The 13063-nt window shown below is 40.1% G+C and overlaps 1 protein-coding gene across 7 annotated transcripts in view; it reads left to right on the top strand.

Annotated features, from left to right (window-relative positions):
- LOC147243047 (low density lipoprotein receptor adapter protein 1) overlaps positions 1 to 10993 on the top strand; it is a 43437-nt gene extending 32444 nt beyond the window's left edge. For 2 of the 7 annotated variants that reach the window (XR_015110531.1, XR_015110530.1), the window contains exons 4-12: positions 1844 to 1958; positions 2438 to 2510; positions 2709 to 2795; positions 2894 to 2926; positions 4904 to 5031; positions 6428 to 6462; positions 8832 to 8938; positions 9048 to 9076; positions 9661 to 10993. Coding sequence is in view for 3 of the 7 variants with exons in the window: in XM_086188811.1 (XP_086044937.1) it covers positions 1844 to 1958; positions 2438 to 2510; positions 2709 to 2795; positions 2894 to 2926; positions 4904 to 5031; positions 6428 to 6462; positions 9048 to 9076; positions 9661 to 9701 (541 nt within the window). In the remaining 4 variants the exon portion in view is untranslated. Of the gene's footprint in view, positions 1 to 1843; positions 1959 to 2437; positions 2511 to 2708; positions 2796 to 2893; positions 2927 to 4903; positions 5032 to 6427; positions 6463 to 7391; positions 8782 to 8831; positions 8939 to 9047; positions 9077 to 9660 lie in introns of those variants that run through there. The other 5 variants (XR_015110528.1, XR_015110529.1, XM_086188811.1 and 2 more) reach the window with 5 other exon arrangements.
- The last annotated feature ends 2070 nt before the right edge of the window (positions 10994 to 13063 follow it).

Here is a 13063-nt window from a genome sequence, read left to right on the forward strand (position 1 = left end):
CGTGTTGAGTGTCTCTGTGTTTCTTTTGGAATATTTTTCAAAGAAACTGACCCAAAACTGAAACCGTGACCCGGAAAAACTGCATTATAACCCGGCTCGCTGAACCGTTGCACCCCTAGTGTTCATATCACCTACACGTATGGATACCGAACTAAAATAGGGCATCTTTTCAACTTTTTTTCTTCTCTGCTGATTTCGCTTCAGTTAAGGCCCCCAAATATAAGCATGAAGAAGAGGAGGGAAACCCATCAAGCTGTGTGTCCTGGGTATCGCTACTGTATGTGGGTCATGCATCATTGGTACAAGCCAGCAAACAATCTTGAGAGGGAGATGCGAGGCCTGCTTATTTCATGCTTGTTATTTGATGGCATAAATTACCTCGTAGTGGCCCCTTTTGAAGTGTCTGCACGTCGCTTTCGTGTACAGTTTAAATGTTAGCATAGAGATGGCTGATTATACTGAGATGCACGCTGAATATCCATCTCTAATGATCCTTTGATGTGATTCATTCAGAGAAAAATAATGCTTGTGTCAGATTTATGGATCCCTTAATGGAAACTTGTCTTAATGCTACTTAAAACGAAGGCTATTTTGTAATGGCAGGGGTCAAGTGCATCACTCACTTTGGCTCATTTACACATCTACTTTAAGCTACAGATGCGATACGCACTCTTGGCTCATGTATCAACCCTCAGATAGACACAACAGGGGAGTCAGGATCGATACCACTCCTAATAGCCTGCATAAAATCCCACCAAACCAAACCCAGCGGCTTTGTGTCTCTCGCTTCAGTGAACCCGTGCGAGTTGTTGTGTAGGGAACAAATGGCTTGGCGGAGTGTCTAGATGGTTTTAGATAACTGCTGAAAATAACAGGCCATGACTGTCAATGGATTTGCAGACAATTGGATTTCTTGAAAAAACAGAGATTGGATCCCGAATAGATTCTGTGTGACGGCTTGAGAACGAGGTTTGGTGCGTGATTTCGGTCACAGCTGAACTCAAGACTCTCTATTTATCACTGCCAGATTCAGTTTAATAAATGTATCAAGATCAAGTACAAAGTTTTCTGTGAGGGATTTAAAAGAAAAAAAATACGATATTGTATTTTCAATATTGCCCTTGTGCCTCTGATATTACCAGATTCTCTCAGGCTTTATTGCATCATTTTACAAACAATTAAAGGTTGTGGGTGAAGTTTTCAGGCTGTTTACATTGAAAGAATGTTGTCACTGATGGATTTTATTAAAGAAACCCTTCTTATTTAATTTGAAAAATGATCAGCATTCATTCGTCGTAACCCAAGTTGTGGGACCCAGGAAAAAAATTTCAGAATATTCTAACAATGAAATGAAATCAAATAGAACTTTGCCTTGTGTTGAAGGCCTTGAATCCACAAAGCAGTTTAATGTTTTGCAAGTTTTGCATAAAAGATGTTCATAGTGTGGGGAAAAAGCCCAAAGCTTCAAGCATCTCTCATGCATGCCACTGTGGCTCATTGCTGCATGTTTCCCAGCTGTGGGACTTAATCAACATAATATTCATGACCGCTGCACCCATCCAGCGTTGATCGGTTTGCATATGTAAAACGTTGAGCACAAAGGCAAAGTTCTGACCTAAATTTATGTGTGGCTTATTTTTGATTTATATGAGATTTGAAAAAGCTTGCAGGCTTTAGTCTGTCTTCATACAACAGTTCATTAAGGTCTTTTCAAAGAAATCCACGTCACAAATCAGTTCCTTTATTAAACTGTAAATGCAATCACGTCAAATTGTGTGGGTTTTTTTTTTTTGAAGGGGGGGGGTGTTTTGTTCATCTCTTCTTTTCTTCTCTTCTTTTGCAGAATCTCCTACTGCACAGCGGATAAAACTCAGGATAAAGTCTTCGCTTATGTCTCCCAGAGTCAGTTCAGCGAGACCCTGGAGTGCCACGCATTTCTCTGCCAGAAGAAGAAGATTGTAAATGTTCTCTTTTGTCATATTTTTTGTGTGACGATATTGAGCTTGATGTATTGGGAACACGCTTCTAGACATGAGTGGGTCATGAGGTCATTGTGTTTGAGTTTGACTTGAGACTGCAACTGGGATAGTAGTTGATGGTGTGTGTCGCCATCTTGTGGCAAAGACCTGAAAGTGTTTTTTTTGGGGGGGGGGGGGTAAATGTTCAATGGATTCAGTTTATATCACCAGAGTTTTTCATGAATGGAGAAATCAGTTAATTAGCCTGTTGTGTCCCCTGATGATCACATAAATCTGGTTAGATAAATTTACGATGGAAGTGACAGCTGCCAATGAAATCATCTGAGTCTAAGAATAAGAAATCAGTTTAAACAAGTTAAATCAAAACACCCAGTGCCACTTCAATGTAATCTCAGGTGATTAGTTTTCACTTCTCATATGATAATTGCATCGTTCTGTCTCTTCTCATCTCTTTCCAGGCTCAGGCTGTGACATTAACGGTAGCGCAGGCCTTCAAAGTAGCTCTGGATCTTTGGGAGATTGCTCAGGAAGGTGAGTTTCACAGAACACAGAGGAGAAGATGACTTTGAAACAAAATACAGATGTCAAAACCCAAGTAGACAGATATAAATTCAGAGCAATGAATGTGTGGTCTGCCCTTGTCTGACCTCTAAACTTCTTTTTTTAATAAGCTGGATTCTCTCTAGCTTCTTTCTGTCGTAGTTTAATGAATCATTTCTGTGTCTGCAGACAAAGGCAAGAAGGCGAGGACCTGCTGTTCCTGTGCAGCCAGTGACGTACAGACAGAGACAACAGACAGCCAGTGTGTCCCTGCAGGTGAGAAAGTTTGAGTGTGTCCCAACCCACAGGACAGAATCATGTCTATTTCACAGTGACAAGAGATGTGATTTTTTTTTTCTTTGTTTTCATCACAGAACCAGACCAAGGCGGGGGATGGTATACAGCAGGTCTTAGAGTTCCTTTCCTTTTGTCTTGCTCATGTGCAATTAGATTTTTGTGCATTTTTTTTTACATCTACCTGACAGAAGAGCCCCATATCAATACCTGTGTCTGCTCTTGTTTAATATTTGAAACTGCCCGCATGCGTACACGGTAGTTTGAGCTTTCTTCCTCAGTTTGTTCAATTTTGTTCTCCTGCATGAAGAGTTGTCGTTCTTCTCAGTGTAATGATGCACACCACTTTAATGTAACATTTCAATAACATGTGACATCCAATCTGACAGTCACATTGGCAGATAAACAATTAATACCACATTATAATGTGATTGAAACCAAAAAAAATCTGGGAATCGAGATTCCATTTGTGCCACATGCGGGGGAAAAAAGAACTGATTTGGGTTTGTTGTACCAGGAGGTGCAAATGTGGCCTCAGTCAGACCTTCAGAACATCAGAGATGGGGTTCCACAGGGGTCTATTGTTGGTCAGTTAATGTTTGTATTATACATAAATGACAAATGTTCCCAGGTTTCAAATGCAGAAGCCACCAAATACATGATGTTCTCCCTCTCCACCAGTAACTTTTCCTACAATCCCACTGTTTGATTTGACTTGATAACCGACCAACATCCAAGGTTCATATTCAACATATTTACAGTAACATTTGACAGACACATATTATTTTTGTTGAGTAAAAATCAAAGGGTTTCCATCCTTCTATCTTTCCCTGATTTATAGAAATATTCTGTATTGTCACGTGTATTATGCTTCATCACAAATTTCGAACTTCTGAATATCATGAGTTTGGTTTGAATTTTTTAAAATGGAAAATAGTGTCCGTCTCAGGTTATTAAACTATAAAACTCTGCCGCTGAAACCTTGAACAGAACATAATCTGTAGAGTGTTTAACTTGAGAAATCCCTCATGAACACACGACTGTTGGTACAGTAGAACTGGCACTGTGTATTTACTTGAGTAGAATAAACTGCAACCTACCCTGGAGTCTCACATTCCTCTTGGAAAATTTAAATTATTCATTCCTTGCCCGTCGTGTCGTTGTTTCGTTGTTCCTGTCTTCTGAATGTTTGCTCATTCCTCTCTTGGAATTGTGATGTTAATGTCAGTGACACTGACTGATAACGTGAATAGATAAAATACAATATCTCACCGAAGAAAGAGAGAAAAAAGAGACGCTACTGACAAGATAATCATGATGCGATTTATAGTCGAAAAATAAGTTGATTTAAGACCGTAATTAGACATGGATTCAGAGGAAATAATACTTGGATCGTTGCCTCAGGAGCTAAATCCTCCCCTCTTGTCGTAATCCTTACAAACCATCATTTCCAAAGGGGAGATGATTAAGTAGCTACTTGTGTGGTCATTTACAGAATGACGTTAAGAAAAAAGACCTTTTCACTTCAAGTATGTACATGAAATCAGACTTGTAATTTTGGAGTTGGACACTGTTTGTGCTGACGTCAAGCACCTCCCAGAATGTCACCTGATTATCTGTGACTCATTAATCATTCAGGGCAGCAGCAGCAGCAGATTTTTCACAACTCCCCATTAGCTGTGACATTTATAGGTTAAAATGTTATCCCCTCCTTGGAGGGTCAGAGGGTCTGCAGAGTGGGACTTAATCTTCCAGTCAGTTTGTTAGTTAAATCTCGGCTTCTCCGGCTTCTTTCAATTAAAATTTACTCGGATCCCAGCGGCCGTGGCCTGAGGACAGACAGAGAACCTGATGTTGGGAAGGTTTTACAGATGATTTAAATTCTGCCTGTTGCAGGGAAGCTGTGAGCGCCACCGACTGGAGTCGAAGGATTTACTTCTGTCCTGCAGCGTTAGAGAGAAAACCTGCAGACAGGATTCTTCTTCTCCTTTATTCATGTCTGCTTTTCTCTCTCTCTCTCTCTGTCTCTCTCTCTCTCTCTCTCGCTCTCTCTCTCTCTCCATCCTACATCACCTGCCCCCCTCCCTCAGACCCAGAGCCACATAAACCCTTTGGGATGGAAGAGAAGCTCCGGAGGCCCTTTTTCTCCACCTCGATCAGCTCACCCTCACCTCGCAGTAACCCCTCTCGAAGACGACCAATCAAACATGACTCTTGGGTAGGTCACATGATCTGGTCTCACGGTCTGCTTCCGTTAATGGTTATATCCGTTTGGTTCTGGTTTGGTGACAGATGCACAAGGTTGTTTTTCACTTATTAGAAATTTTGCATTCTCAAACAGCTCAATAAAACAACCTGGAACTATATGCAGCAGTAACATGCAGTTTTATATTCTATCTATTTTATAATAATGTCCTTGTTCCAGCTTTGTAGAGCAAAGAAGCTGATTATGCTTGAGGAGATCAGGAAGCTGACTGGCATGTATAACTCTGACAAACGTTGAATTATCGCATTATTTTGGCTTACTAGATGAAATGAATGAATTGTAAAAATCAAATCCGATTGTGATCAATACTGTAAGTCCTGCTTTTTTTTCTTTTTTTTTTTACTTTCATGGAATCACATAGAAGTCATTTACTCCCTCGTCGATGAGGGCGGCTCAACCCTCATATAACTTAGTCATACTGGATATTTTCTTGGTCAGAGAGTTTTGATCGAAGGCTGCAAGAGGAGTTACAAAAAAAAAGGGGAACGATTTTTTTAACAAAATTAGAAAAGTCAAAGTAAATTTTGTACCGACAAGGTATTACTTGTTTTCCCGACACATCTTTGTTTTAATCATCTAGTGACTCCTCAGATTAATACTGGGCCATTTGTCAGGTAAAGACACAAATTGGGTGTATACAAAAACAGAATAATACTTCACCGAGTACTGGACATGAGTTTGGTAAGGATTAAATCATTTAGTGACATTCAGGAAGCTGAGCAAAGACAAATCATCGCGTAAAAGAGTGGAAATCCTGTTTTTAGATAGAATTAGAAACAGGAAAAGTGCCATCCCGAAGTGCTCCCTGGTATTTAAATGTAATAATTATAATCCTAAAATCCTAATATTGATGCTGCAGAAGCTCCATGCTCTGCCTTCACTTACAGATACTCACCACTAGGTGGCACTACATTCATTTGAATGTTTTTCTAGCGGCTTCATGTCAGTGAAAAAATGTGCTTTCTCTCTTAAGCAAAATTACTGATAGATTTTCTTTAATCAGGTGTGCAGACAGTTTAAATACTTCGACCTTATAAACTTTCTTTATATTCATTATATTTATAATGTAAAATATTGGTGTATTTTTTTTCCTCATACTCTCCTTTACTACCTCAGTCAGTTGTTTCAATCCCTCCACATTTTGACTAAATTTAGTGCAACTCAGACATAGAATGCGACAGTATTGATGAGCTGGTATCAATATGTCATACTTTAGAAGAATGTGTGGTGATGTCAGCTGGATTTGAATCATTTTTTTTCACTCGGACGCGAATGGATTTTTGTCAGCTGAAGGAGCTGACTCAGTAATTCACGCATGTATTGATCCATCATGTTGATATCTCACCAGGATGTGGAGGATGGACTCGATGACACCTTCTCAAGGTAACTTTTCATCATGGCTGCGAATATGCTTGACAGCAGGAAAATGATCAGTGTTACTGCACAAAAGAAAAACTCAAATGTTTCCCTGAGAGACCGTCTTGGGCAGCTTTAGAATATGCATTAGAGCGATGGTCCACTGTCTGTAAACATTCAAGGTTTTTAGGAGAAAATATTATACCTTGACTGATACTAATTTTGATTGAAATTGACACACGTGCAGATGTCAGTTTGTTTTTTTTTCCCAGTTTCCGACAATTACCTTGAACCCACAGCGCGGCCTGAAGCATCAGGCTTAGAGATTAGGGAGGCTTGCTTTGTATTTAGTGAGGTAAATTTGTGTGACGTTTGCTAATGTGGCAGAAGAAGTAACTGTTGCCACATTTAAAAGAAACATTTAACACTCGTATCATGCTGCTGTTGTTGGTGTAGAACACGCTGCCATTACTGAAGGTGTTTTTTAAACTCCAGATGTGAACAATTAGCGTGTTCACTCGTGTCATTTTACCACGAGCTCATAAATACCTGTAACCACTGCACTTGAACCAAAAAATGATTTTAGCTTCGCAAAGCTCTCATGAGAAGCAGGTTGTGGCTAAACAAACTACTTTTCAAAAACGTAGAAAAATCTATTAAAAACATGGTCTTGTGCAGAAACGTTGCAGAGGTTTTTTTTCTAAAATTGAGACCTCGAAGCTCTGCTGCTGATCCGAAGGCACTAAATGTAACAGAGGTGGTGTTGACAGCCGTGACAACTCTATGCGATCCAGAGCCTTGGGTGTTTCAAGACAGATCTTTATCCACCGCTGCGGCACAGCCACCACAGCGCTTGACAACCCTGCTGACCCGTGCAGAGGAAGTCCGTGCTAACACTCGGAAAATCCTCCAGCACTATCCTCTAAATTTCAACCTTCCTCCTTTTTGACAAGCAGCCACACTTGAGGTCAACGTTTCCTCAGAGAAGCCTCGCAGATGACCTACCCCACCGCCTGCCAAAACACCACAAACAGATCCAGCAACTTAATGAGTTTTTGTCACTAGAATGTCTCTCCATCATTCCTTGCTTGTACCACGTTCAAGAAGTTTCAAACACTGAGAAAATATGAGCTCTCAGCTGAGTAAAAGGAACTGAACACTGTTGAACTTAGAAATGACTGGTCTGGCTACCAACATGGCATCAAACATGGCAGGTGTCTTCCTTAACAGTGCTGATGAACATGTTTGTCGACATACTCGCAAACATTCGATATGCGCTTATGTAATATGTGAAATATGTTAAAAGCTGTTTTAGTGTTTTTTTCCAATTGAATCTGGACCGGTGACACTGGAAGTCCAAAATCGGAAGGTTTTTATTCCAACTTCCAAATTGTCTTGAAAGCAGCAACATCAGAGTGATTTGAGTGAGATTATGAGATGTCAAAGGGATGGAGTGCATTGTTTTTTAAGAGAACTGTTTGTCTGCAATGTGTGCACAAAAGCCTCCATCTCATGTCTTCAGTAGAAAAGTGTTATGGGAGCTGAGTGTCTATACAAGGCCAAAGCTTCATTCCTGCCAAGTCTCACATTTCACCTGTAAGAGTCTCATCACACGGCGTCTCAGGGCCACGAAAGGAACAAATCACAGTTTTATGGCGCAATGATAGAAAACTGCTGCACTGCTCAGGTCCAAACTCAAAAGGGGAAGGAGCGGTAACCAGAAAAGGAAGTGGGGAAGGAGTGTGTTCCCTATTTAAATGTTTTATATATTAAAAAAAACAACAACTCCTTGTTCATGCTGCTGTCAAGCTGGATCATTTTGTAAAGCTTGTATTTTTTCTTTTTAATCTAAAAATCTAAAATCTTTTATTTTGAAATCTAGTCATGAAGAATTTTGTCTGTTGGCTCTGTGTTGAGGTCACAAAATAGAACTTTTCCCCTCAATCTACATATTTAAGGTGACTAAATGTAATGTATTTGGTTTCAGTGTAATTATTGATGAGGGCATATGATACAGCTTGTTGCCTCAGAATAATTTATTTGTAGCCTCTTGTTGAAAAACACAAAATGTAATTTTTCCCCCCATATGCTCACTTTTTTTTCCCTATGTGGCCACTCCAGGACTCCGTAGTTCTCCAGTCAAAAAGCATTTTTGTTGGTGTAAGTTGCAGCAAAGCCTGCAGTAGACATGAATTCTATATGGTCTTTTAACTTCTGGTGCATTCAAAACTACCTTAGAATATTTTTCCGATATTAATGACATCATTAAAGGTATCACCCCCCCCCTTTTTTTTAAAGCAGAGGATAAGCACTTGTAACCGGGGCAGTTGGTGCTTTAAGCTGTTGACATATTTAGGGCAAATTGGTTTAAGGAAATTGTTTGATGTTTATTTAAGGTTCCTTAAATTCAGCGTGACCCTTCAGTTCAAGTGCAGATTATGTAACTGCTGGGTTGGACCAGCTGTACTCTGAGATACTTCAATAATTGAGCTTCATCTAAAATGTAAGGCACCCTCTTTTGTAATTCAACCTGCTTTCACTGCATGCATGATGTGTGTGTGTGTGTGTGTGTGTGATTACTGTAGTAATGATGTCATTTACTTTACATGCAGCAACATGGAAGTAGAGGAGACAGACCCGAGTAAGTAACACGTGCTTAACGATGTGCTTGATTCTGCATGTGGCAAATTTAGAATTAAACATGAACTGCTCGGTTCAGTGTAGTATCATGGCTTTCACGCGGCCTTACATGCAGTGGCAGAGCGGTGCAAACACGTCGCAAGTTAAGAGGACAAACGCAAAAAGATAAAAACAGCTTCATTATTTTTGTACTTTGTGTGTGTGTGTGTGTGTGTGTGTGTGTGTGTGTGTGTGTGTGTTTTGTAAAACTGATGAAGTTGTTTTTTATTTTGCTGGTGTTTCCTCTGTATGTGTTTGTCCTCTTGAACCGCCACACTTCCATCAGTGTCATTTTCTTTGTTTAGCCAAGGTTTCATTCACTCCTGTATGTGCGTCAGTTGTTCAAGTTGTATGAATGAGTTGGCTCCTCCCATTGCGTCTCGAATGTCTCCCCTCCTCTGCTCCCCTCCTCCCCCCATGTGATGCTGCATCACATCTTCTTCTTCTTGCCTTGTGTTTATTCTCTCTATTTCTTATTTAACCTTTGCATCTCCCGTGAAGCCCCTTTGAAGGCTGATTATTTCCCTTCATTTCTCGCTCTGTCAGACTGGCCGAGTCCCGCTCCGAACCTGACAATGCAGCTCTGAGTCTCCACGAGGTCTCCCACGAGAGCCAGTTTGAATAACGCGTCCTGGAAATAGCTGTGCCACCTACAGCATCATCAAAATTAGATAAACATCACACCGCTCTCTCTCCCAGACTGACAAAAAAAACAAAACTGAAGAGACAGGAAAATGTATCATACTCCCCAGTGGTGGACAACCTGAATAAATTTTGCTATTTTGATTCAAGCAGCTGCTGAAGTGAAGGCTGAATGGAAATCCTGATATGTTAAACTATTTCTGTGAACGCCTGTCAGTTTTATTCAGATTGAGCATCATCTCCAGGCCACCTCCTGCAATATTGAAAGTTTCTGCCGGACGACACGCACTGTGCGAAACACCGCAACGTGAGCAAGAGCTACATTTTTCATGAGCTTTTGTTGGTGTCTTCAAATTCCATCAGAGGGTTAGAAGATGAATACCTGGTTCAGAGTGAATATTTCTTTTCATGTCAACTTGTAGAAACACCTTCGCATGCATCAACCTTTAAATTGGTATAAATGGTGGATTTACACAGATTCACCCTAGAAAATTGTATATGTACAGTATTTATCTTTTTTTTTTTTGATAGCTGCTAGACTCAGCAGTGACCTGACGACATTCTGCATCAACTGGGAAGATAAATCTTTATCCTCTGTCTTGAGCATGACTAAATGAGAATTCTTCATTGGACGATGAATCACTTTGTGATCGAATTTTAAACAAACAGGCTTTTAAATTTACCTCCTGTGTCACACTTACTCTGGTTTCAGCTGCAACCTCAAAGACGCAAGGAACAGTTACGCGGTGGAGTACATGGTTTCTTGTCTTAAAGTGATGCTACATGCAAAATGTGTATTTAAGTACACACAAATAGGTGTCTTGACCTCACAAATACATTTATTTCCACTGCAGCATCACTTCTTTGTCTTTCAGATTGCAGAAAGAGCCAGCCACGTATATTTAGCCTGGTGTTGTGAGTGGTTTGTGGCTATGGGGCGCTATTAGCTTCAAGCTAAATACACACGGCTGGCTCTCTCTGCATTCTGAAGTGATGCTGCAGTGAAAAACAAACCTTTGTGAGCTTAAGATATCTGTTTGTGAGTACTTAAATATCTTTTTTGGATGAGGTATCACTTTAAATAAAGGGAACTCCGCCAAGATGCTATGACATCATCAGAAAGCTCAAGTTTCAACAAAATCAATCCATGACTTTTTGAGTTACCTGGCAAAACAGTTGGAAAAATGCTGGTGATCACATGACCTCCTTATCAGAAGTCGAGGTATAATATTTCGGGGGGGGGGGGGGGGAGCCAAACTGAGATGTGACATCACATCCTGTGGCCCTTCTCAGTGGTGGAGCTGCTTAGTTGTCATGGTGATGGTTTGGTTGGCTTCGTAGCTTTTGAGGCTTCGTCATTTGACGACTCAATGTTTGCCTGAAAGTTGAAGACACATCAAATAAATGGACTTTGTGTGGGTGATTTTTTTTTTAATTATTATTATTAAATTATTTATTTTGGTCAAACTGATGTTTACAATATTGCCAATTCTCAGCTAAGGTTTGCTTAATAGCGTAAGATATTAAGTGTTTCTTTTACTTCATTCTTCTTACTCACCAGCTCTAATGTTGTACCACGATTAGAGAAAAGTTTCGGGTCACTCAGCAATATTCATATACAACAACTTTGCTTTTTGAAAATCGATTAAAACATTAAATCCATTGAAAACACTGAAACCTCAGTTTTGTGGAGGGATCATGAATCAAGAGAAAAAGCAAACTTTCACTTTGCTGGCTTTATGACACACATGTCTGGATTATTAATTCTGCGGTTTCATGAAATAGAAGATCATGTTGTTTGGTTAGAGATTCAAGATTAATCACTATTGCAGTGTCATGTCTTTGATAAAACCGCACAAATCTTTTTTGATTTGTATTTTTTGCTGCTATTTCGCATTTGTACGGATTTGAGAAATACACTTCTCAAAATTATTCAGATTTTTTTTTTTGTGCATTTTTTTTCTTGAGAACCCAGCAAGTGCCATTTATCATCACCTCGCGACGTCAAACACAATAATCACAACAGAAATCGTGCAGCGCTATTGACAAAGTAAAGAAAACACACTGTACAACCCTGAACTTTTCTCCTGCTGCCATTTTTCTCAGCTCTTCTATAATATAGCTCAAATATTTACACTGCCTGTTGTCTGCTCGTTCACTCAGCCGCCGTGTCACGTGACATCAGTGTTACTGTCGTGGAATAGTGATGAAGAGGGATTTAAAGAGTAAAGAAACCTATTTCCATATCTTGTATTTTTTCAATGTCAAAACTTTACGTATGCATTCATATTTATGTATACATATCTGATAACTATAAATGACTGTTTTCAAAATAACGTTAGGATGTGACGCTTGTATTTTTTGCATTCAGTTAGACTTCTTTGTACAATTCTAAATGTACAGTACGTCTTTTATTACTGTGGGATTTTTTGTTGTTGTTGAAACGGCCAGTTTGTGTACATAGTAACCACAATAATTACAAAAACTGACATATTCTTGAATTTGTATTTATGTTGTTCATGTACTGATCAGCAACCCCCCCCCCCCCCCCCCCCCCCGGTTCCCCTCTTGACCAGGATCCGTGCTGCTTTTTCTTCTCTCAAGTGTACAAGTTCTTTTTCCGCTCAGATGAGGTTGAAGGAGAAATGTCCTAGTGTGTCTGAAGTGGCACTTCTCTCTCCATTCATGGAGAAAGGCGGCACCGAGGGGGTTCTCTGCTGTTGTTGTCATGACACCCAGTGACTGCGGAATAGTTGGATCAGGTTACACTGTGAAACTTAAATGCATTATTTCATTCCCGACTGGCTGTGTTGCATGTCTGAGAAGAGTGAACATGTTTGGATGTGATAAGTAACCTCCTGAGAGAATTTTAGTTCTGTACAATGAAGCTCAAGGTCAACGAGGCGCCGTGCTGTCAATTTGTTATTTATTGGAAAGGTATTTTTCCACCACCGACTGATTAAGGGTTGAGGAATTGTCAGCTTGTTACTCTCTGTTTCTGTCTTGGTTCTGACATCCTCTCCCGATTTCCACCGGGTTTAGAATTTTCAGAGTGCAGCAAAGTAAAACAAACAGTGGTGTTAGTGCGATGCTGAGGAGACACGTCCCGCACGCCTGCCGCTAGCATTGTTTGGCTAATCATTAGTTCCAAGTCAATGTTGGATTGTTTTAAAACCAACAAACAGCTGTCTCATGTCATGATGCCAGAGAGGTCGGTCGACTCGCCCGGTCTGGACCAAGGAGAGGACGATGTGCTTCCGAATGAGGAAAGTAGCTTTGTTTCTTGAGTTTTTCAACCTTTCTGACC

The sequence above is a fragment of the Aulostomus chinensis genome, chromosome 20, assembly GCF_037954235.1.
Source record: "Aulostomus chinensis isolate RoL2024-O1b breed Wild chromosome 20, RoL_Achi_v1.0, whole genome shotgun sequence".
Lineage (NCBI taxonomy): Eukaryota > Metazoa > Chordata > Actinopteri > Syngnathiformes > Aulostomidae > Aulostomus > Aulostomus chinensis.